General features: G+C 38.8%; 2 protein-coding genes across 2 annotated transcripts in view; both read left to right on the top strand.

Annotated features, from left to right (window-relative positions):
- Positions 1–6462, top strand: part of cenpk (centromere protein K) — a 6754-nt gene extending 292 nt beyond the window's left edge. The window contains exons 2-10 of the mRNA XM_061050905.1: positions 45–131; positions 298–354; positions 1447–1510; positions 1750–1796; positions 1910–1992; positions 2129–2227; positions 2406–2541; positions 2662–2715; positions 5739–6462. Of these exons, the coding sequence (XP_060906888.1) occupies positions 45–131; positions 298–354; positions 1447–1510; positions 1750–1796; positions 1910–1992; positions 2129–2227; positions 2406–2541; positions 2662–2715; positions 5739–5894 (783 nt within the window). The 3' untranslated portion in view covers positions 5895–6462. The remainder of the gene's footprint in view (positions 1–44; positions 132–297; positions 355–1446; positions 1511–1749; positions 1797–1909; positions 1993–2128; positions 2228–2405; positions 2542–2661; positions 2716–5738) is intronic.
- Positions 6463–6681: 219 nt separating this feature from the next.
- Positions 6682–18813, top strand: LOC132984176 (stromal membrane-associated protein 1-like). The gene is made up of 10 exons (XM_061050878.1): positions 6682–6960; positions 7402–7535; positions 8890–8975; positions 9551–9626; positions 9744–9806; positions 9895–9970; positions 12943–13073; positions 14563–14779; positions 16873–17186; positions 18138–18813. The coding sequence occupies exons 1-10, from the start codon at positions 6843–6845 to the stop codon at positions 18270–18272; spliced, it is 1350 nt and encodes a 449-aa protein (XP_060906861.1). The 5' UTR covers positions 6682–6842; the 3' UTR covers positions 18273–18813.
- Positions 18814–21287: the final 2474 nt, after the last annotated feature.

Raw genomic sequence — 21287 nt, 5'->3', positions numbered from 1 at the left:
CCTGTGTGTTTGCACATTTTGACGTCTCCTGTCTCCGTGTTCAGGCGGAGATGAAACCAGCAGAGCTGTCAGAGGAGGCTCTTAACGAGCTGATGGGTTTGTGTGAGAACCAGTTTGCTCAGCTGGAAAAGGTAAAGAACTCAAACCTACGAGTCCTTTTATTTAGATCAACAACTGAGAGGAGACATTGTACAAACCGTGTGTGTGTGTGTGTGTGTGTGTGTGTGTGTGTGTGTGTGTGTGTGTGTGTGTGTGTGTGTGTGTGTGTGTGTGTGTGTGTGTGTGTGTGTGTGACAGCTTCAGAATGAGATTATTCTGTGTGAACCAGATTTCTGCGAGACTCCACAGGAGCAGGTGAGTGAGGTTTACTGACATGTCCTGCACTTTACTGTTTTTATACACCTGTGTGTTACTCCTACAAAACCTGGAAGTTTACATTTAGCTTTTTTCATTTATTGAACATGTGATGACACTTTTAGAAACATTTGAAAAAAAAACGGAATAGCAGATAAACTAATGATAACATACACAATATGTGGCATAGCAATGATCATAATAGCACAATGCAGCACATTGGCAAGACAATTATGATACTACAATATTGAAAATGAACCATGATGGCTTCACTGGCACAATGTTGTAAATGTGCAGTGTCCCTGTAATTAAACTTTCTAAATAAATAAAGTTAAAAAATATAACAATATCTGATTAAAGAAAATAAAACGTCCTGTAAAAGGTAAAGTGCAGGATTAATGTATTTAATCACTGCAGTTTGGTGTTAGTTTCAGCTCTTATAATGCTTCTCTTAATTGCACTCCTGTCCAACATTATCTCACTGTCGTTGTCTTCTTATATCCCGCTATTAACTTCTTCTTGGGCCGATTAGCTTCTGTTTTGTTCATATTTCTTTCATTCATGTCATTACCGTTAATTCCCATGGAAAGTTTTCAACTTTGAAAATTCCCAGAATTTTGCAACCCTAAACAGCACTCATGATTTGTTGCTTGTAACTACTGCAGTCAGGTACAGTATGTGTCAAATGAAGGGAGTTACAGCGTGCTGCAGAAACCGCCTTTATTTACATGTTTCACAGTAAGTGATGGGACTGACTGTTAAAAGAAAGCAGAGGATTCATTTAATCAGAAAACACTCCTTATGCATGTTCAAAACAAGATCAGCAAAGACATCAGAGGTACCACTATGTCCACAGGTCTCCAAGATTGACCCAAACCAAAAGTGTTTCTTTTACCCCAAAAATAGATTGTTTATTAATCACAAACTCGTGTTTTGCTGTTTCTCCATTGACGTCTATTCAACAACTGCTACTTCTGTCGGTCATTTAGTTTGGGATGAACATGTCATATCCATTAAATATGACATTTTTGTATATGAATAACTTTCATTTGTTTAAACTTTCTGTGCATTGTGGATATTTTTTCTCAACAGTCAGTGAATCAACTGATGGCAACAGAAGCTGAGCTGAAGCAGTGGATGACCGTGGAGCCCAAATGTAAGTCTGTATTTACATCGTGATAGAAGCTCCGTATCAATATTTCAATCTAAAGTAAGATGATCAGTAATCAGGACCACAGATTTATAACCATTTCATGTAATTCTACATTTAAAACAAGAAAAAAGAACCTGTGTGAAAATAGTGCATTTCTTTAATTTAGATAATTTTTTGATTGTGACATTTTTTGTTGATTTGTTTTAATGAGTTTATTTATTTATTTATTCTTCTCTATTCAGTGTTGGCTCGAAATTCTGAAGTTTTACTTCAAGCTGGAAAAGACGAGGTTTGTTTTTGTGCAAAAGGTCCCTTTTTAAAAAAACACTTCTTTTTGAAATGTTCCTATTTAAATGCATTTCTGAGGCTCTGAAATCCATTTTCTAACTTTGTTTGTCACAGATGCTCAAGCTGTGCTCGGAACTTGAGATGATTGCTTCCTGCTACGAAGCAAAGCGAGACAAACTGAGGGAAACAAAAGAACAGTGAGTGACCTTTACGTTATAGTGCAAGCTTTCAATACCTTACTGTCCTTCCTCGGGGCGTGTGAAGGCTTTTCAGTCATGAGCTGAAGAGACCGCTCAGACATTATTCATTCATTTTCATATTTCCGTCTATTAGGGAACTGAAATGGATGGAGGAGAAGAAACAGGCGCTGATGGCAGCCAAAGATCATGTTGAACGACTTCAGAGTGAAAAGGAGAAATTGTCAGAGCTCAGGTAAGTGTGATGGCAGAGTCTCAGAAATACCAGTAATGCAAGTTTTGAGATATGTCTCCACTAGGGGGCAGCAAAACATGGGAAGAGTAACAACTGTATAGAAAAAAATAAAAATGTTGTTTTGCATAAATGAGTGACCATGAGCATTAATAATGTGTGTGTGTGATCTATGCTGCAGTGTATTGCAGGACACCAAGGCCAAAATTCAGAAGATGAAGGTCTATCAGGATCAGTTAATGGAGTCTCTAGCAGAAGTCCTGGGGAAACACGTCCCTCTGCCTCACAACGAATCCAGTTCAAACAAGAAGAAGAAGGTGCAGCGTGCTCTTCTCTTCTTTTTTCATCCTCCATGTTTCGGCAGCCTGTGTACTTGTAAAACCTGTTCTCTTCAAACTCCAGTGAAAATAAACACCTTTTTGTTTTTTCCTTTTCAGAACATTACCCCAGAGCTCAATGAAGACTTGATTTCACTTAATGAAATTCTGGAGGTAGGTTGTGATTTACTACATTATCAGCTGGAAGTCAATACGTTTTAAGTAGCGATGTACGATTCTAAAAAATCAGGCCAGATACAGATGTTCAAAATAACTATTCAGCCGATTGCCTTCAGATGTTTTTTTCCATCTCTTCTTTGTTACTCTCTTTGTGTCTGTTTTTCTAATGAACTATGAGATCTGATGTATTTCAATTATTGCTAGTAGTCCCTCTCTTGAAATGTCACTGGAAAATGTTCTTTTTATTGAAGTTTGTATTTTTTTTTTTTTTTGCATCAGTAACAACAAAAGTACACCCAAAACAGATATTACACGTTCTTAAGTATCCGTAGTCAGTAGATGTTAAAAAAAAAGACAAAAGGAGATGTATCTCCCAAAAAAAAACATCTACAAAAAATGACAAAAAAAAACCACAACAAACAAACCCCTAAAGGGCAGCCCCCTCGTAAAAAGAATATACATACCTATACGCATACATACAAACAAATCAACATGTCTTTGGGCATTCTAATATTTCATACCAATGCAGTGTTTCCCCTAGGTTTAAAGCGTTGGGGGGGGGACATGGCGACACAAACACTTGAAGAAATCTTGGTGTTCATGTGTTACTTTTAATGACAGCTGTCCTTTTCTATCGGAAAGGTATCCTTAAATGACTTCTTTCCCTGATTTCCGACTCTATCCACTATCCTATCTCTACAATAAATGCACAAAAAGCCCATAGGCAGCAGTTTCTGTCATAAGTTTCAGCTACTCTGTAAACTCCGGTTTATGTGGGCTCTTCCAGTTACGCAGAATAATCCCGGCTGCTATGACACAACCTGTTATGATTAGTGCCGACTCTGCTTTAGTTATACCTGCCGGCATCAGAGATCTGTCCCCTAACAAACAAAGTTGCAGGGACTTAACGGTAGGTAGAGTTTGTTCAAGCAAGCCTTCGAGACTCTTCAGCACCACCTTCCATAAAGGTTGTACCATGGAGCAGCCCCATATACTGTAGCATGGAGAAATGTGTTGATAGCAACATGTTAGCCATTAATATTATATTCTCAAGGTGGACGTTTGTATGAAGTGGGATCTCACTCTATCTGCTGTCCATTATGCTGACTGGCTATGGTGGCTAGGCTAACCTTGTTAGCTGGGACGATGAAACCTGACTGCTATCATCGTTTAGGATATGTAAATGAAACGACTTTACTGTCACCATGGAGATACCAAACCAAAATACTTTAATACACATGAAAAACACACAAGAAAAACAAACATTCCTTTGATAATGTCACTATGTTGCACTCAATTTGTCAATAAAGACAAAAATGTCAAATAAGAATATTTTTTCTTGAAATGTGTCTCAATATAGTGGTATGTATTAGGGCTGGGAAATATATCGAGTTATATAAGATATATCGATATATTTTCAAACAAGATATAGGGTAAGACAATATCGTTAATATCGATATAGTTTATGTTGCATTAAAATAACGTTACAGAGGTGCCAGGTCACCTTTTTCTCATCTCAATGATGATGACTGACTGTCTGTCCCTCTTAACCCTGCACCTCCTCTCTCTCTCTCTCTCTTTTATTGTATTTAAGCAACATTTTTATTTTATAATATTACTTTTTTAATTCACAAACAGGTAGTTTGTTGTGTTTTCACTGTTAATAAAAGACATATTAATATATATCAAATATCGCCGTCCAGCTAAACAATATCGAGATATGAGTTTTGGTCCATATCTCCCAGCCCTAGTTTGTATATAAAACTTGGTGGAAGATTGGCGGTACTGGTGGGACATGGCACTGACCCTCTTGTGGGATGTCATTGGCCGCGGCACAAACCGCTGAACTTCAACACAAGCCTTATGACACATGTCGCTGCTCCCAAAGCGGCATGCCAAACGCTGTCATTTCAAAATAGAGAAAGTAAGAGAAAAACAAGTTCTATTAAAGCAAAGAACTGTAAATATAAAACATTTGTTGGAAAATGAAGTCAAACAATAAGAGATCTAAACTGTGTTTAAAATAAGAATATAATGTGCAAAATATCAAACTCTAAAGAAGAGTAATCAAAGACTTGCTTCCAGTTTAAGATGGAGAGTCAACGTCAGAGAAGAGTCGTAGAGTCCAGACTTTAGACTTTATTGTCCATGGTGAGAACATTAATTGATTAATGTAACTTGTTGAATCCAAGTTGTTAAGATGGTTTCAATGATATTTTGACATGTAAAACAATGAGACAGCATCGAGTAAGAACACATTTTTATCAACATTCCTTGCGCTGTGAATTTTTTTTTACTTCAAATGCTAAAATGGATTTTATTTTTTTTATTATTATTTTGTTTAAAGTCAAATCTGCTAGATGAAAATGTGATGGATCCATTTTTCCTTTCAATTTGTTTTAGGATGCCAGTGATTAATTCATAATAACTCTAATAAGACTAATAACTTTTCATAGAGTTCAAATACTCCTAAACATTAAAGGACTGTTCGATGGTAAGAGCTGTTTTTTTAACCGTTGTCCATCTTTATGACCTACGTCCTTTAAAGAAGCAGCTCTGTCTATTGAACTAGATAAATCAAACTTACAATTATTAGAAAACACATTAAAAGTGCTGCCCTTGTTTTTTTTTTTATCTTAGCCACTAGCCAGTTCCATTTCTATTGTTAAACATCCTTACTACTGACAGCAATTGGAAATGTAAATGTTTTCCTTCATTTTCCTACTGTTACAAGTCAAAACTTTCACCTCCGACCAGTCCATACGTAAATGTTGACGTTTGTTTGTGGCTGTAATGACAATTATAAAAAAAACAAGACTAGTAAAACCTGTATTTTTTTAATCAAAGAAATTATATTTTCCTCTCGTCTCTTTGAAGGGTGTTGTCAATTGTCAAATAGAGATTTCTATAAAAACCACTGTGTGTAATGTATGCATGGTAACTTTTAATTGAAATGTCTAACCGTAAACTGTATCAAGTTTGACTAAATACTTAACTCTGTCTTGTGTTCACGACAGCTGCTCATGAACAAAGTCCTGACCACACCACACGACCCCTACATGACGATAGACGACACATTCTGGCCCCCCTACGTAGAAATGCTGCTCCGCTATGGTATTGCAGTGAGGCATCAAGGAAATAACTTCAAGATCCGCCTGGAAACCTTTTGGTAAGGCAGTGGTGCATCAGGCCTACCGCCTCTCAATGTCTGCTTGTGTAATGATATCATTATGTATATTTATGTAAACTGATGTGAAGAATAACGGAGCGAGAAAAGTAATGATGCTCATGCTAGCTGTATGTATGTGAGTTGTTAAGTTTCACAGCCCCGTGCATTTCTAAAATGATTTATTTACAAGATGCTCTTTGCACTTCACATGTATGTTTTTTTATGTTTGTTTACGAATAGTTTTGTTTGTACATAGAAATAATGGGTCCTGTTAATTTCTGCTTGTATTTTATATAAGCATTCAGTTCAGTCCAATTTAGACAATGTGCTGATATTTGACTCCAAAGGGTTAAAGTCTTCTCTAAGCTATTTTCTTTTATCAAAGGCAAGGTTTTAATCAGAGAAAGGCGATGTGTGTTATTATTTTATATATTAAATGTTTACTTTCCATGCAATGTTTTTCAAATGTCTTGAAGGTTTTCTTGCCTATATATAATCAGACTGTGGACTGTATATACTGACAATTTCTCTGTAAATGTTTGTGTTCATGTTCAATAAACGTGGGAACTTTGCATATAGTGTGATGTTTGTTTTTTGGAAAAATCAATGAAAATTATTGCATTTACAAACAACCAGTTTATATTGTTAAAAATATTAATGAGACGTATTTGAGCTCTGGGTGATGAATATTTTATGAAAAATGCTAAACTTGATTCATAAGAAACTGTGTGCGTCACATGACGTCAGAGCTACCGTCCAATCCGGAGCGGGCGCCGCGTCAGCTTTAGAATTCCTGTGGGCGGAGAGGGGATTCCGGTTCCGGGTGTTTTCATATCCCTCTCGGATGCGTTCATCCCTTTTGATTATGGTCTTTTATCAGAAACTTCTCAAGATTGACGACTGATTAAAGTGTAGGTGTTTACATTACGAAGGTCCAACTGAAGCCGTGACCATGGCGACCCGCTCGGAGAGGGAGAAGGCCCAGAAACTCAACGAGCAGCACCAGGCCATCCTGTCCAAAATGCTGAGAGAGGAAGACAACAAGTACTGCGCCGACTGCGAGGCGAAAGGTGCGACAGTAAAGCTGAATCCCTTTTTACCACACAAAGTTAACGTTTGATCCAGAATTCGTCGCTGGAGATAACTATCAGTGTAGCATCTGCGTTTGTCAGCTAAGCTAAGTCTGCAGTGTGAAACTGGTTCGGGCAAGTCAGCTGACATCTCTTCCCCTTAAGCTAAACTAAGTGGCTAACTAGCAAGCTAACTTCTCTAAATCTACCACAGCACCCCTCCCTTTTCACCGGCAGCTCTCGACTGATAAACTAACGTTAACAAGTGTCCTCAGCAAAATAGTTTCTTATGTCTTATTTCCATGTTTGGTCAAAGTTAAATAATGTAAAGCATGACTGTGTCACTTTGAGGCGCTAACGTCACACGATCCTAACTTGCATTTGTTTTCCCGTAGACGTAAATGTTCATCATTAAATCAAACCTGTTTCTTGCTTTATTAGGTCCGAGGTGGGCATCCTGGAATCTGGGAGTATTTATCTGCATCCGGTGCGCAGGTATCCACAGGAACCTAGGAGTACACATATCCAGAGTTAAATCAGTCAACCTGGATCAGTGGACCTCAGAACAGATCCAGGTACTGACTCCCCCTGTTTGTTTACCTTTAGTTCAGCCACAGAAGAAGATGCTGTTCAGTTTGTCTAGAAGTCATTTTGATGATGATGTCAGGTCTGTGGCGGGCATCAAAGTGTTAATTTCAATGTCATATTACTTTTGTAAAAATTATATTGACAATACTAAAAACTGTTATTAAGAGGGACTTGAGTAACCATCTTTTACATAATTACATATTACTATCACTCATCTCAGCATTTTTGCACTATTGTCTTATTTAGCCTTGTATATATTATTATTTGCTTATTTATGTTCATATTTAATGTTATACTTTTGTTCATTGGGAGCACAGTTCACTGAAGACAAATTCCTTGTGTGTTGAAAGCTGATTCTGATTCTACTCCCAAATATTTAGCAATGCACTTTAATTATCTAGTGGACAACAAAGAGACCAAATATAGAGCTCCTAACTTTAGGCCCCCTGATTTGGGCAAAGCTCAAACTGGTGGATCCGTCCTTTAATGATAAAAAAACTTACAGTAATACATCCACGTTATTCTTAAGTAACCATAACAACCAGTTTTTTTTTATTTGAGCAAATGAATGGTAAGTAACTTTATCATTATAAACATTGTTAAACTATTTTCTTTCCTTGAAGATGTTTATTTTTTAATATAAATATATACACTTGTAATCTTTCAACCGACCCCCATCCTCTGCAGTCTCATGTCAAAGTGCCCCTGGGCAAGTCTACAGTGCACCCCAAATTGCCCCCTGCGCGTGAATGCTTATGACTAGACATGTGATTGTTTTATACTGATACCCTTTAAATAGCAGCTTCTGGTATCAGTGTGTGAATGAGTGAATGTGACCTGCTGTGTAAAAGTGCTTTGAGTAATCAGAAGACTAGAAAAGCGCTATCCAAGTCCATTTACCATTTAGAGTGCATCTGTCCTACAGACAAAAATAAAATAACATGCCAAGTAGCAGATGTTTTATAAAGCATTTCCCGTTAGCCTTGATAAGTGTCACTTGGTCATTTTTAGTCCTACAGCCCCAAAAATTACATTTGTAAGAATTTCTCACATCATCTATGTCCCCACTGTCTTTCGTCATTAAACCTACATGTGAAACGGTTTCTCATCTGTACTTCTGCTTATCCTACCTGATATTCACCAACGTACAACAAATCCGGCTCCAGTTTGCTTCTCTCTTAAACCCAGATGACATAATCTGTGTTTATTTTTTTGTATTCTAGAAAGTAACAAGAGTCCAGAAATGTTACACCTCACAGGATAGGTAGTTTTCTCTATGCTGAGCAAACACATTGTCATGTATCTGTCTTCTTTTCACCATAATATCCTTTCTTTCTACAGAGTATACAGGACATGGGTAACACCAGGGCCAGGAAGCTCTATGAAGCCAACCTTCCAGAAAGCTTCAGAAGACCTCAAACAGACCAGTATCCTTCACATTCAGCCGATACTTCAACCTCTTTAATAACATAATCAGCCCTCCATGTTTCATCATCGTTACAGTTGCTAACATTAACATTAGGCTGATCAGTCTATTATCACACTTAGCTGTTATTGCTAATACTACAAATACTTTTACCATTATTATAATCTCTTATTCATTGTTGTTGTTGCTCTGTTTGTCTCTATCCTTCTTCCTGCATCTCAGTCTATCCCACTTTCCAAGCCCAGCACAGTTTCAGCAGAAGGCTGATCATAATGAGTCTGGTTTTGCTCGAGGTTTCATCCTCTTAAAGGGATGTTTTCCATGCCCCCCTTAGTTGCTAAATTTGCTGGGCTGTGCTCATGACGGATTAATGTTGTGTCTTTTTTATCATATGAGAAAGGTCTTTGTCCTGCTCGTTTGAAAAGTGTCTTGAGAGAAGATTTGTTATGAATTGGCGCTATACAAATAAAGATTGATTGAATGATCGATACCCTTTAGTTAAACCTTAAGTGTGGTATACTTCAATTATTCCTTGTGGTGTGTTTGTTCCATTTTTCCCTTTAACTCTGTCATAAGAGCTGTGGAATTCTTCATCAGGGATAAATATGAGAAGAAGAAATACTACAGCAAGAATGTGACCAATGGGAGCAGTGTATGTGTCGGTTCCTGTCTCTCTCACTATGCACTTAGCGTTTCACAAGTAGTATGCACTCTTGCACAGACACGTTTGTTAAGTTTGGATCTCTTCTTTGTTGTTCTTCATTTGTAGCCCAAAGACGTAAAGACAGAGAAGGAGCCAGACAGAGGGAGCAAGGTGTCATCGTACACCAAGGTAGGAGTCTCACACACCTTCATTTACAAGTAGAAAAATTCACCTCCGCTTTGTTTTCATCTCATATAACTGCTTTATATTTTCAAAGAGTGAAGAGCCCAGGCCAGTTCCAAAAATCAGCCCCGCTAAGACTTCAGAACCTTCTGTGAACCTACTAGGCCTTGGTGAGTATCAGTTCACCTTTTCTGTCATTGGAAAATAAAAATCACAAGAAATCTATAATTATTTAAGGAATAAGGCTAACTCATCTTTCAGATTGCTAACACACTGATGTATGTGTATAAGTCCAGTTTGACTGTCTAATGCTGTAATAATTTTGTATAAATGATGAGTGCACGTTGCCTGTAACTCTGGCTTATTGCTCGTGCTGCGACGTGCTGTGGCTGTGATTGTATTCCTTTTTAATGTGGCATCACAGCAGGTGATGACCACTGCACTGAAGTGAGATATTTAGTTTCTGTAGGCACAAAGCTACACGGCGACTGTCCATCATAAGCTTGTTGTTGACGTGATGTGTATAAATGAAGCACTGGGCCTAAGAGAGAAAGAGTTAACTTTACATTCTCAGCTGTGTTTCTAGCACCGCCTGACAGTCTGACCCTCCCTCCTGTTACTTTATCTACCAGCCAGCAGACTGTCCAATCTGTGGCTATAAAAGGGCTGTGCTCAAAAAATCGCTATAACAATATATCGTCATGTGCTCCTTGCAAATAAATGTATGGATGCAGATGTTACAGAATCGTTGTGAAGACAGTTTTGAAAGACTATTGACCTATGGTTCAGTTCACAATAACACCATAGCCTTGACTCTGGGATTAAAATATTTTAATGTATCTCTAGGATCTCTGAGGAGCTGAATTGAGGTGTTTGAAGTTGTAGGATCCTTACACCTCTGCTGTTATTCTCAACAATAAAGAACAGCTGTTGTAGTGTATTCTGTGCAGGACATGGTCATTATCCAATATCAATGTAGATCACGATATGTATCGTGTCGTGGCCTCTGTATCGTGATATGTATCATATCGTGGTGTTGTGGGAAATACCCAGCCCTACGCTATATAACACTGCAGGCCTTAATGTGCAGTTCTGACTTAATGCTCAGATTAGATTTATTTGTTTGGCTGTGCACATAATTTATCAAATGTGTCATGTATCAGATTCCCGTGTGAACAGTCCTGAACTGATACACATGTGCAAAAAAACAACAACAAAGACTTCACACGGTGCATACAGAAGTTAACATTCCTGCAACTGAAACTCTTAACTTTATTACACTGCAGGCACATCCTCCTGCAGCCTTTTCTTTTGATATGGTTTCAAAATCAGGTCTGTTACGATACGGCCGCTCTAGTTTCACTTGTACACAAGTGTAACACTTAATACTCAGAAAGCCTGACACTTCACTGTCCCTCCACTGACTACCTCCGTCACAGCTGACTTCCATGTTTGTTTTCATCGAGTCCCGTCCGTCCCACCAGCACAGAGTTGGGTCATTTGCATTTCAGCCTGGCTGTTCAAACTGAAGTCACATGGCAAAACATTCAACCTGTTTCTGATTTAGGCGGTGATATGATGATGATCCAAATCTGGTTTAAAAAGAGAGTCCACGTGACTTGTGCTGTATGATTAAAAACCCTTGATTTTGAAGATGTGAGGTTAATAAAATGATTGTTATAATGAATTTATCTGAGGCACATTTGAACCAAACAATCTGATCTGGGTCACTTTTGTCATGTGAAAGTACTCTTAGATCTTCTTTGCTAAGTTGATATCGTAACTGTGTGATGTAGATGTGTTTTTTCTTTTAATCCAAACTATAGAATTCCTGCTGCTCCAAAATGAAACTTTGCACCAGTGAGCCACTGCTAAGCTTTTATCTGTGAAGTATTCCAAAGAAGCGTTAAAGCTGCAGGCTCAGTCACTGAGATGTACAACACTTCACGTTTTTATTTAGATTTTGACTTGTTTTGTAGGATCAGTGTTACTCAAACAGCAAAATGATGAGCATTGAATTAATCGGATGAAGAGAGACCGTTAAGAAAGGAAAATAGATGATTGAAGTTTCTCACAGCACAGATGTGCCAACAATATGGAAAATGTTCCAGTAGGGTTTTAGTTTGATCACAGTATTGGTCAGTCTGTGGGCTTGACTCTGATTGTGTAGAAATAAAAAGACTGAAGTGAGATGAATAGACTGAGAAGGTTTTTCTTATTTGACAAAACAGTTCTTGATCTAGTTTCATTTTGTGGACACAATATGCAGTTAAAGTGAAATCGCAATAAATTGTATCCAAAAATGTTTCAAATTGCAATAACATCGTTTCATGACTCAAGTGTCGTGATAATATCGTATCAAAGACCCGACCGATATGAGTTTTTTTCAGGCCGATAATGGTATCGATATTGGGGAGGGAAAAAATCAGATTGCGATTATATCTGCTTATATCTTTCTTTGATCTATGTTCGATCTTTAGAGATAGATGGATATAGATAATCACACATTTATATGTTATTTATTTATTTAACTCAATGATACTCAAATGAAATGATATCTGATTGGTGAATAAATCTAGTAATATCGCCACATATTGGAAGTGAAAATAACCGATACTGATTGTCACTTGATATGCTAATATCGGCCGATATTATCGGCTGGCCGATTAATTGGTTGGGCTCTCGTATCGCGGGTTGCCAGCCCCGTTGCTCTGACCCAAATGATTGAAGTCATTACTCAGAAATCCTTAGTGTTATCACTTCATTACAGACGAGACGTATTTATGATAGTGATTACCATGAATGGGTATGGGTATTTGGATTCACTGTTATTATTATGTTATTATTTGCGTCCAATGAGCTACTAAGAGTACGCTGATGAATTTTTTAATTTTCTAATCTTTCTGCTTATTGTGTGAGCAGTTCTGTAGCTCTACGGGAGTGACTCGCAGTGAAAGGAATACAAATAAAGCAAACATGAGCTCTAAGCTCTAAAGTAAATGTTGTCCTCTGAAGGTTTTTGTGTTCTTACATCATTCTTTGTGAATCTAGCTCAAAGTTCATTTAGGATGCGTCAGTGTGTTATGTTGCCTGTGGTAATTTCCCACCTGTTAAACTGGTTACTTCACCTTTTCTCTCACAGACGCACCAACAGCTGCATCGACTAACAATGGTAGCACGAGCACAAGCCAGAACAACAATGACCTGGATATATTCGGCCCCATGGTGTCCAACCCCCTCCCTGTGTCCTCGTCGGCAGCTCAGTTTCCTCAGGTACCACCAAGCAAGAATTCCCTCATCCATAATTTGTCCTGATTTCTCAGTATTGCCCAGGACAGCATAACTATGGTGGAATGGTTGTTTAGTTTAAAACTAAAATGAAGTGAGCAGTAAAACTATCAATTTAAATGATAGCAATCGGCATCATTAGCCCACGAGAGAACAACACTGATGCTACGAGACGGAGAGCGAGGAGCAGGCAGAAAATGAATGCAGCTAATGAGGCAGCAATTACGCTGAACATTTAAATGGAGCTGTAAGCAGTGATGACTTTTATTTCTGATTCATTCAGTTATTATTTTGATGAATCATTCAGTCTAAAATTAATTTAAAGGCCGTCCACCTAGGACTTAAAAACCTGTGTGTGTCTTTTTAGTGTTGGCTGTTCAATCAACATGAACCCAAAAATGTCTTTTCTACAGAGATACAAACACACCAGTCCACTTTTTAAACATGGTTTCCTCTACGCTCTTAGAAAAAACTGTTTGTTTCTAGAAATGAATCATAGGAAGCAATCTTTTGTCTCTGCTGCAAGCTGCCTCAGCTCAACTGTACCAAACAAATGTACTAAATATTGTACTAAAATTATTATCAAGGCATTGTACTGGTAGTGCAGGCATTCAAATATTTACTAAAAAGTGAAGCTGTGTCTTTGAGGGAAACTCTAAAATGACAGACAGACTCACAGTTACATGAAATAAACTTCTGTTGTTGTGTCACAGCACAGGTGAATTACAGGTTTTTAAAGATCCCATATTATACTTTTTCTAGTTTTATATGCTCTTCAGTGTGTTTTCCATGTATCCTGTGCATGTTTAGGCACATCTATGTGCAAAAATTCAAAGTCCGTGGAAACGCGGCTTCTCCTACGTCCTCCTGTTAGCTGTAGCATTAGCTGCATGTAACGCTCGGTTCTAGCACACGTGGGGACTCTGAACGTGGGCACTTCAGAGCCTTAGAGAGAGAGTCAGAAGCGAGCCGGTACATGGAGCGACAGTACATGAAAACAAACACTTTCCCTACTTTAGTAGGTACACAGATTAAATATACGAACCCCAAAAAGGGCATAATATGGGCTCTTTAATAAACACAAGGCCTTAAGGCTTCATCAGTATCTCGCAGCCTGTCAACAAGCCAGGCCGGACATGTGGGGCATTACTATCCAGGGCAAGCAGCTATCACTGTATGTCTAAATGAATAAAATATTGGAGCCATTCTGTCAAATCTGGCAAACAACCGCAGAAGACTGTTTGCCAGGGAGTTAACTTGCTCTCAGGCTTGGTCAGACTGTGTGAGAAGAAGCAGTATTTGTTACATATTTAATTATTCAGCCTTATGTTGTTAATAGGTTTTTGGTAATTATGAAACCTGTTAAGCTAGGACAGCACTCAGGGAGTGACAGCAGAGCCCTGAATCTGAGCTTATGGTTTATCATATCTTCGTCAACTTTTCCATCAAGTCTGGTTCACTGAACTCTTCGCAGGTGAGCTCCAGTAATGCGGCCAGCACTCCGACACAAGCTCCAGCCGCTGGAGCAGCAGGAGGCGGAGCCAGCTCGGGATCCGGGCAGGGAGACCTGGACCTGTTCAGTGACAGCAGTAGCACCCCTAAAACTGACGATTCGGCCAAAAAGCCTCTGTCCAAGGACTCCATCCTGTCCCTGTATGGAACAAACAGCATGTCCCAACAGGCGCCCGCTGGTGAGGAGACCGATGTCACTTTTCTGCATTTTAATGATTAATGGGAAATAATCTATTTCTTATCAATTATTGAAATAAGTTTCCTTCTTACCACAAGACATTTATATATTTATTGGCATTGATTCAACAAAATATTATCTAATTAGAAGCATCCAAATTAATGGGAAGACAAGGGAAGTCATTAAAAATCTGTTTATTGATAAATGATAGTTTGATATACTTAACTTTTTAAACATGCCTCATCTTTACCAAATAATTAGTTCTGGTTGCCAGGCCTAGCTCCATCCCAATGTATGTCCATAAGCCTATTTAGAAATCATCTACCGGTATATATGGATGCTTCTTCTGACTCCAGAATTTAGGAATCATCACTCTTAAAATGGTTTTCATTATCAAAGTATTTCAGAGTTCTCTGTACATACCTAGGCTCACTACGACAACGACAATTGCCAATAACCTAATTTAAAAGAGTTACTCTGCCAACATGTAAACACATTTATTTGCTCTCCTTTATTTTTTGATAAGATAGTAGTACACAGGTCACCCTCTGGAACTGCTCATGTTTTACAACATTACAAACTCAAAACAAAAATCCATCTGTGCATACAAAAATGAAATCACAATAAAGTACACAGTGAGACGAAATCTTGTTGAATTTTTAACAGATAACACAAGCAGACTTTTTGATATTAGACTTGGTGTGTATCTCTGGCTGCTCCTGCGGTTCGTATTGAAAGTGAGAAGTGAAGCGTGCATTTAGCTTGCACTAAATCGTTAGTGGATACAACACAGCGCTGTTAAACAGAGTCTATGTGGGGAAGTTTAGAGACTACAGCAGGCTGTGGGACGACGCTACTATCGTTAACTGATTGGTAGATGTTAAATAGATGCAGACGCAGTGAGAGGGAACGGAGAAAAGTTGAAACGACCATTTGACTGGCTAGGGCATTTGACCACAACAAGAAACTATGTTGCACTTAAAGTAAACAGGTGCACATGGTGGCATGCCTTACTTTGTGTGTGCATGTGTGCAGCAATATATGTTGGTGTGTCTCGGCATGCCCCTAGGATTCTCCGTCATGCAGTCAGGAGAGGAGCTTCAGTTACATCAGACGCGCTTAATACAAACCATAGTTGTATGCATGACTGGGTATAAACATTTACCCGCCATGTGGTGGATAGCACTCTGAAATGTACCCGCATTTGGCGCTTGGTGGGTGTTCAAATCAGACCCTGCATGCAAGTCATGGGAAATGTAGTTCCTTGACTTGCTGAAGAAGATTTCTTGACTTTAGTCTGTGGTGGGCCCACATGGGCAGACTTTGAAACCCCCTGAGCTACAGTAACATTTAAACACCAAGGTCACTCTGAGCTCTATGAAGGCTGCACACAGCAGGAGGCGGTATTTCAAAGCAGGACTCAGTTAGCAATGTAACTTATCCCCGTGGGTACATCCCCATGGTAACAGGTTATCTGCAGGATAAGAGATGAGAGGGTCAGAGTGGTGGACGAGCAGAAAAACACATTTTTTTTAAGATCATTTTTAAGAAGAAAGATTCTCTTTGTATTCTTTATCAGTGTCATTCAACAACAAAGACTGATTTGATGAATTTGTATTTAAAACCTTCTAATTACTTAACTTACAAGTGATACAATGTTAGTCTATTTATAACTTTAACCGGGCTTTTTATCATCATACATGAATGCCATGAAAATACATCTTAATTAATACATTTTGTAAAACATACAGAAGGGATTTATAATTTACTTATCTATTCGTGCCCTGTAGGTGAGACAGTTAAGTTAAATTCCTTGATTTCATTTATTCATTCAGCCAGATGACAAAAGATTTCTTGAATAAGTTTAACTGACTTTCTAACACAAGCCTCTGCTAGATACTTTATGTCCTGCAGAGCTTTGCTGACTTCTCATCCTGTTCAACAGAATGGCTCCTTTAACAAACAACCAAATATGAAGCTACTATTTGAATAGTAGCTGAATCTTTGACTTCACACATTTTAATACCGGTTTGAAAAGTCATGCATGATGTAACATATGCATAAACAATCTTCCCTCTGTCTTGTCCATATCAGCTGGGATGTTCATGGGCCCCTCCCAGATGCAGTTTCCTGTTCAGGCTGCTGCTGGTTATCAGGCCTTCCCTGGCATGGGCACCGCCATGCCACCCACAACTGTCATGGGGGCCATGATGGGGCCCAATCCGGGCATGATGGTCGGGATGACGATGCCTAACGGCTTCATGGGGAACGCACAAGCTACAGGTGTGATGGGCATGGCACCGAGGATGATGGGACCACAGGGTGGTGCGATGCCAGCAGGCATGGTGCCAGCTCAGGGCATGTACGCCATCCAGCCCGGGCAGCAGGCTCAGTGGAACATGGGTCAGGTATGAGAGTCTTCATTGTTTCTTACTGCACTGTTGTTTGAGAATACTTGAGACTTTGGTTTGGTTTTGTTCAAATGAGAGTGTATCAGGTGGTATTTGTTTCACATGTGACCACACCCAGCTGTGATGAAGCACTACAGAATAGCTTATTGTGAGGTGTTTTATTCTATACAGGATGTAGACAGTACAGTCAGCAGCCACCAGGTGGCAGCACAGGCACGGATTAAAAATAAGTGCTTCATCCCAAAGAAATACTATGCAACTTTTATGAAGTGACTTCAATAATGAGGCTTGACTGAGTGATGGCAGCACCAGCACAAGCCAGAACAACAATAAACATCATGTGGTAGTCTGAAAAAATACAGATTGCATGCTATAAAAACCTCTTTTTATACTTTCAGTCTGCCAACAATGTTGTGCACAAAAGAAAGCTGTTCACTGCTGATTAAATAGCAGAAAAAGGAGCACACTCAAACAGTAACAGATCTTCAGTTGCACGGCTGCAATAAGACTTCCAAGAAAACAGAAAAGTCAGCACACTCCATATCCTTTAATGTTTTATATTCTGGGTAGATCAGAAGCAACCAGATCAACAATGGACCCCTTTCAGCATAAAGCCTTCATCAGCATCCACTGCTGATTCAATCAAATTGTTGTCAGTTAAATAAAAAATAAAAAACAGTATGCAGATCACTGAAGAAAATCCAAAAAGTTACAATAATTCGTATTTGCATTTGTTGTTCAATTAGCAGGGGCTTTCTGTAGTATCCTTATTACTTCGATATAACTTTTCTACAGCAGGGTTACAAAGTGCTTTACATCAACAAGTCTTAATCAGTCTTAAACAAACATTGTCTTGTTTTGAAGGCAGGGTTCAGGGTAGGAGTAAGATATTTTAGACTACGGTTTGTTTTGCTCTCGTGTTAATCTGAATCTCTGTGACATCCTCAGGTGAACCAGCAGATGTCGGGGTTGACTCTGAACAGTGCAGGTGGTCAGATGGCCTTCGCTCAGCCTCCGTCAGCTATGGGGGGATGGGCCGCTGCTGGATCTGGCCAGACCCTGAGCACTCAGCTGTGGAAGTGAGCCTTCGAGCAGGTTGATGGTCGGGCAGAGTAAGAGTCGAGGTCGCAGCAAGTGCAAAATGTATCTTGTGCTTCTCTGTGCCTCGCTATGAACTGATGCCCTGCTCCATTGTGGACCAGCCTTCAGAACATGGAAATTCTCTCTCTTTTTTTCCCTTCTCCCTTTCTCTGTCTCTCTATTTCTCTCTATTGTGTGAGTGAATTGGGAGTCATACAGGATTACAGCCTGGCAGTTTCTGCCTGTCGTATGGTTTTTGATCATTACTTTTATTTTCCTTTTTTGGAAAAAAAAAAATGACAAGGAAATAACAGTCCCAACAAAAATGATACCGACATATCAGAAAAGCTGCAGGACCAGTTACACGAGCTTTTATTGTATCACTGTATCATTATAAGATTATAGAACATTTAATGAATAGTATTTAAAGGGAGAAGATTTTGACTATCAAGTCTGTCTGTGCTGCTCCCAAATGTACAGCGCTGTATAACCTTCTTTTAAAGTACTTGTGGTTCCCCTATAAAATTAAAGTGATAAGAAATGACTTGCTCTCATGCGTCTTCTGTGATTCAAGTGTTATAACTCGTAAGGTTCCCTCTGAAAGTAAGGGATGTTTCTGTGTGAGATTAGATATTAACGGTTCAGTAGGCCCGACCTTACAAACATCTGTCAGCAATATGCTCCATTTTCATGGGACAAAAAGTTTTCACATTGACAAAGATTACCAGGATGAAAAGGATGCACTAATGTTGGTCAATGCTCAAGGTCACTTGAGACCTGGAAATACACATTTTTGGCCATAAATGTAGAAATCATGTGCTGCTTTTATGGAAATCTTTCACACAAATGTCTCAGGTAAATGATTATGTTATCACATGTCAATAAGGTCAACCTCACTGGGACATAATGTTCTACAAAAACACTTCTGGCCTTAACTCAACATAATAACTGGAAATGAGGAGGAAGGAATGTATCTATTTCAGATTTGGTCGGGTACTAAAATAGTGACACACATTTTGGGGGCACAACAATAATGTGTCAACAATAAATCATGTCCTGGGAGGGTCCGTTCACTGGGCCTTTCAGGGGCCTAGCCAAATCTGTGGGCGGGCCTGCACAGACATATCACTACTCACAATGGATTGTGCATATACAGAACCGAACATTATTACAATATACAATCAACAGACAACTTGTTTTTCAAGTGGCCTTGCTCCTTTCATCAGGACAATGCCAAACAACGTTCTGCTCGTATTACAGCAGTAAGAGAAAGAGTCTGGGTGATGAACTGGCCTGCCTGTAATCCCATTTTGTCATCCACTGAACATTTTTGGAGCTTTATGAAGCTTAAAATGAGACAAAGGAGACCCTGAACTGTTGGACAATTAGTCCTACAATAATCAAGAGGGGGAAAGAATCCACTTTTACAAGAGTTACAGAAATGTCTCCTTATTAATGTTAGAAGGAAAAAAAGATGCAACAGAGTGGTGAACATGACCCTGTCCCAACATGTTGGTGGCATCAAATTCAAACTGGGCATATAGTTTTATAAATACAAAGTCAATCAACATTTGATATGCAGTCTTTTTGCTATTTTTAATTAAGTATGGGGTCTCAATGTTTTACAAATCATCACATTGTTTGTGTTTGCTTTTTGCACAATGTCCAAATGGGGTTGTATTTTAAATGTCTGGACAGACATGGAAGACAGTTATTTATCAGTAACTTAAATGTTTTGCACAACTAGGATGTAATAACCCTAAGTTATGATTTAGTCTCAAGTTAATATATTTGTGTCACCCATAAAAAAACTGAACAGAGAAAGAAAACTGTTTTCTGTGTACTAGCAGGGTTTGTTTAGTCTGCCGGTCATTACTACTCCCTCCCTCTAGATGTCAGTATTGTATTGAAGTAAAAGTCCAACAGGATGGCTTTCATAGCTTCATAAGGCATCACTGAGTAGATTTGAAGTATTTGATCTTTAAAAGGTTAAACCGGCCAAGAATACAGCATGACACCATAAAACAGAGGGCTCGGATTGCATCTTGGACAGTGAGTATTTCTAAAGAACAGAGTGAAAGAAGAAAGCCTTTTAGGGCAAATTAACATCAGATGTGCTTATTTGTACTTCTTAGTTCACTCCTTGAGAGGACTGCAGTCATTGTTGGAGCTGCTAGCATTACTAAAGATTGATCTCTCTCTTACTTATGGGTTTGAATCAATGAATCCTTTGTTGTTATGATTGTGGTACAAAGGATTTTCAAATAAAACAAATGTTCTAAATAAAGCTGTTTTAAACATCTTTGCTCGATTGATTTCATTAAAGCAACACATCCACAAAGTTTGTGTGAATTGATTAAATAATAAACTGAGTCTGAAACCGTCCGCATTGTCTGTGTAGTTTTGGCTTTCACAATGTGCAGAGAATGTCTTTCTCATTAGATCTTTTAAAAGTTATGTCAACTGTATGTGCTAACAGCTTTTGGAGGCAGTCTTGCCGTATTCGTAGGAAAAGGGAGTTGTCCGTTAAAGTCTGTAGCCAAACTGACCTGAATGTTGAAAGCTGATGACCTGAAGGCTGTTGTTCAGGGCCAAAATACACATGCTGTACTTTCCTTTCCTTTTCTTTTTAATTGGTAGTTGCCTAGATTTTATTAATCACTTTTATATTTTGATGCTTTTGTGGGTATTTCCTTTCCCGACATCCATAATCAGAATGCCACGTTAATTACTACTGCTTTATTTTATTACTGCTACAATCAATGCACCTTTGTTAGAAATAAAAAAAATATTGTGAGCCTCTTAGGAACCTTTACATAAGCTTTGTGGACTTGGAAAAGCACAGTCAAACTGCAGGTTTATAGGCCGTAGCAGATTTGCAGGGAAAATGTGCCTCACTGTGCCTCTGAGTGGTTCTGATCGGTGTGCTCTCCCTGCGTGGCCGTTCTCTGATTTGTGTGTTTCTTAATGGAGATTGAAACAGAATGTATTTCTTTAGACACACACTGAATACTGTGA

This window comes from Labrus mixtus, chromosome 2 (genome assembly GCF_963584025.1).
Source record: "Labrus mixtus chromosome 2, fLabMix1.1, whole genome shotgun sequence".
Classification (NCBI taxonomy): domain Eukaryota; kingdom Metazoa; phylum Chordata; class Actinopteri; order Labriformes; family Labridae; genus Labrus; species Labrus mixtus.
The sequence above is the reverse complement of the archived record's forward strand: the minus strand, read 5'-3'. Positions and strand labels throughout refer to the sequence as shown.

Coding starts and splice junctions, on each gene's coding strand:
- LOC132984176 (XM_061050878.1), top strand. CDS start 6,843: ATGGCGACCCGCTCGGAGAGGGAGAAGGCCCAGAAACTCAACGAGCAG. Junction 9,971..12,942: donor TGTGAACCTACTAGGCCTTG/GTGAGTATCAGT, acceptor TTTCTCTCACAG/ACGCACCAACAGCTGCATCG. Junction 13,074..14,562: donor CGGCAGCTCAGTTTCCTCAG/GTACCACCAAGC, acceptor AACTCTTCGCAG/GTGAGCTCCAGTAATGCGGC.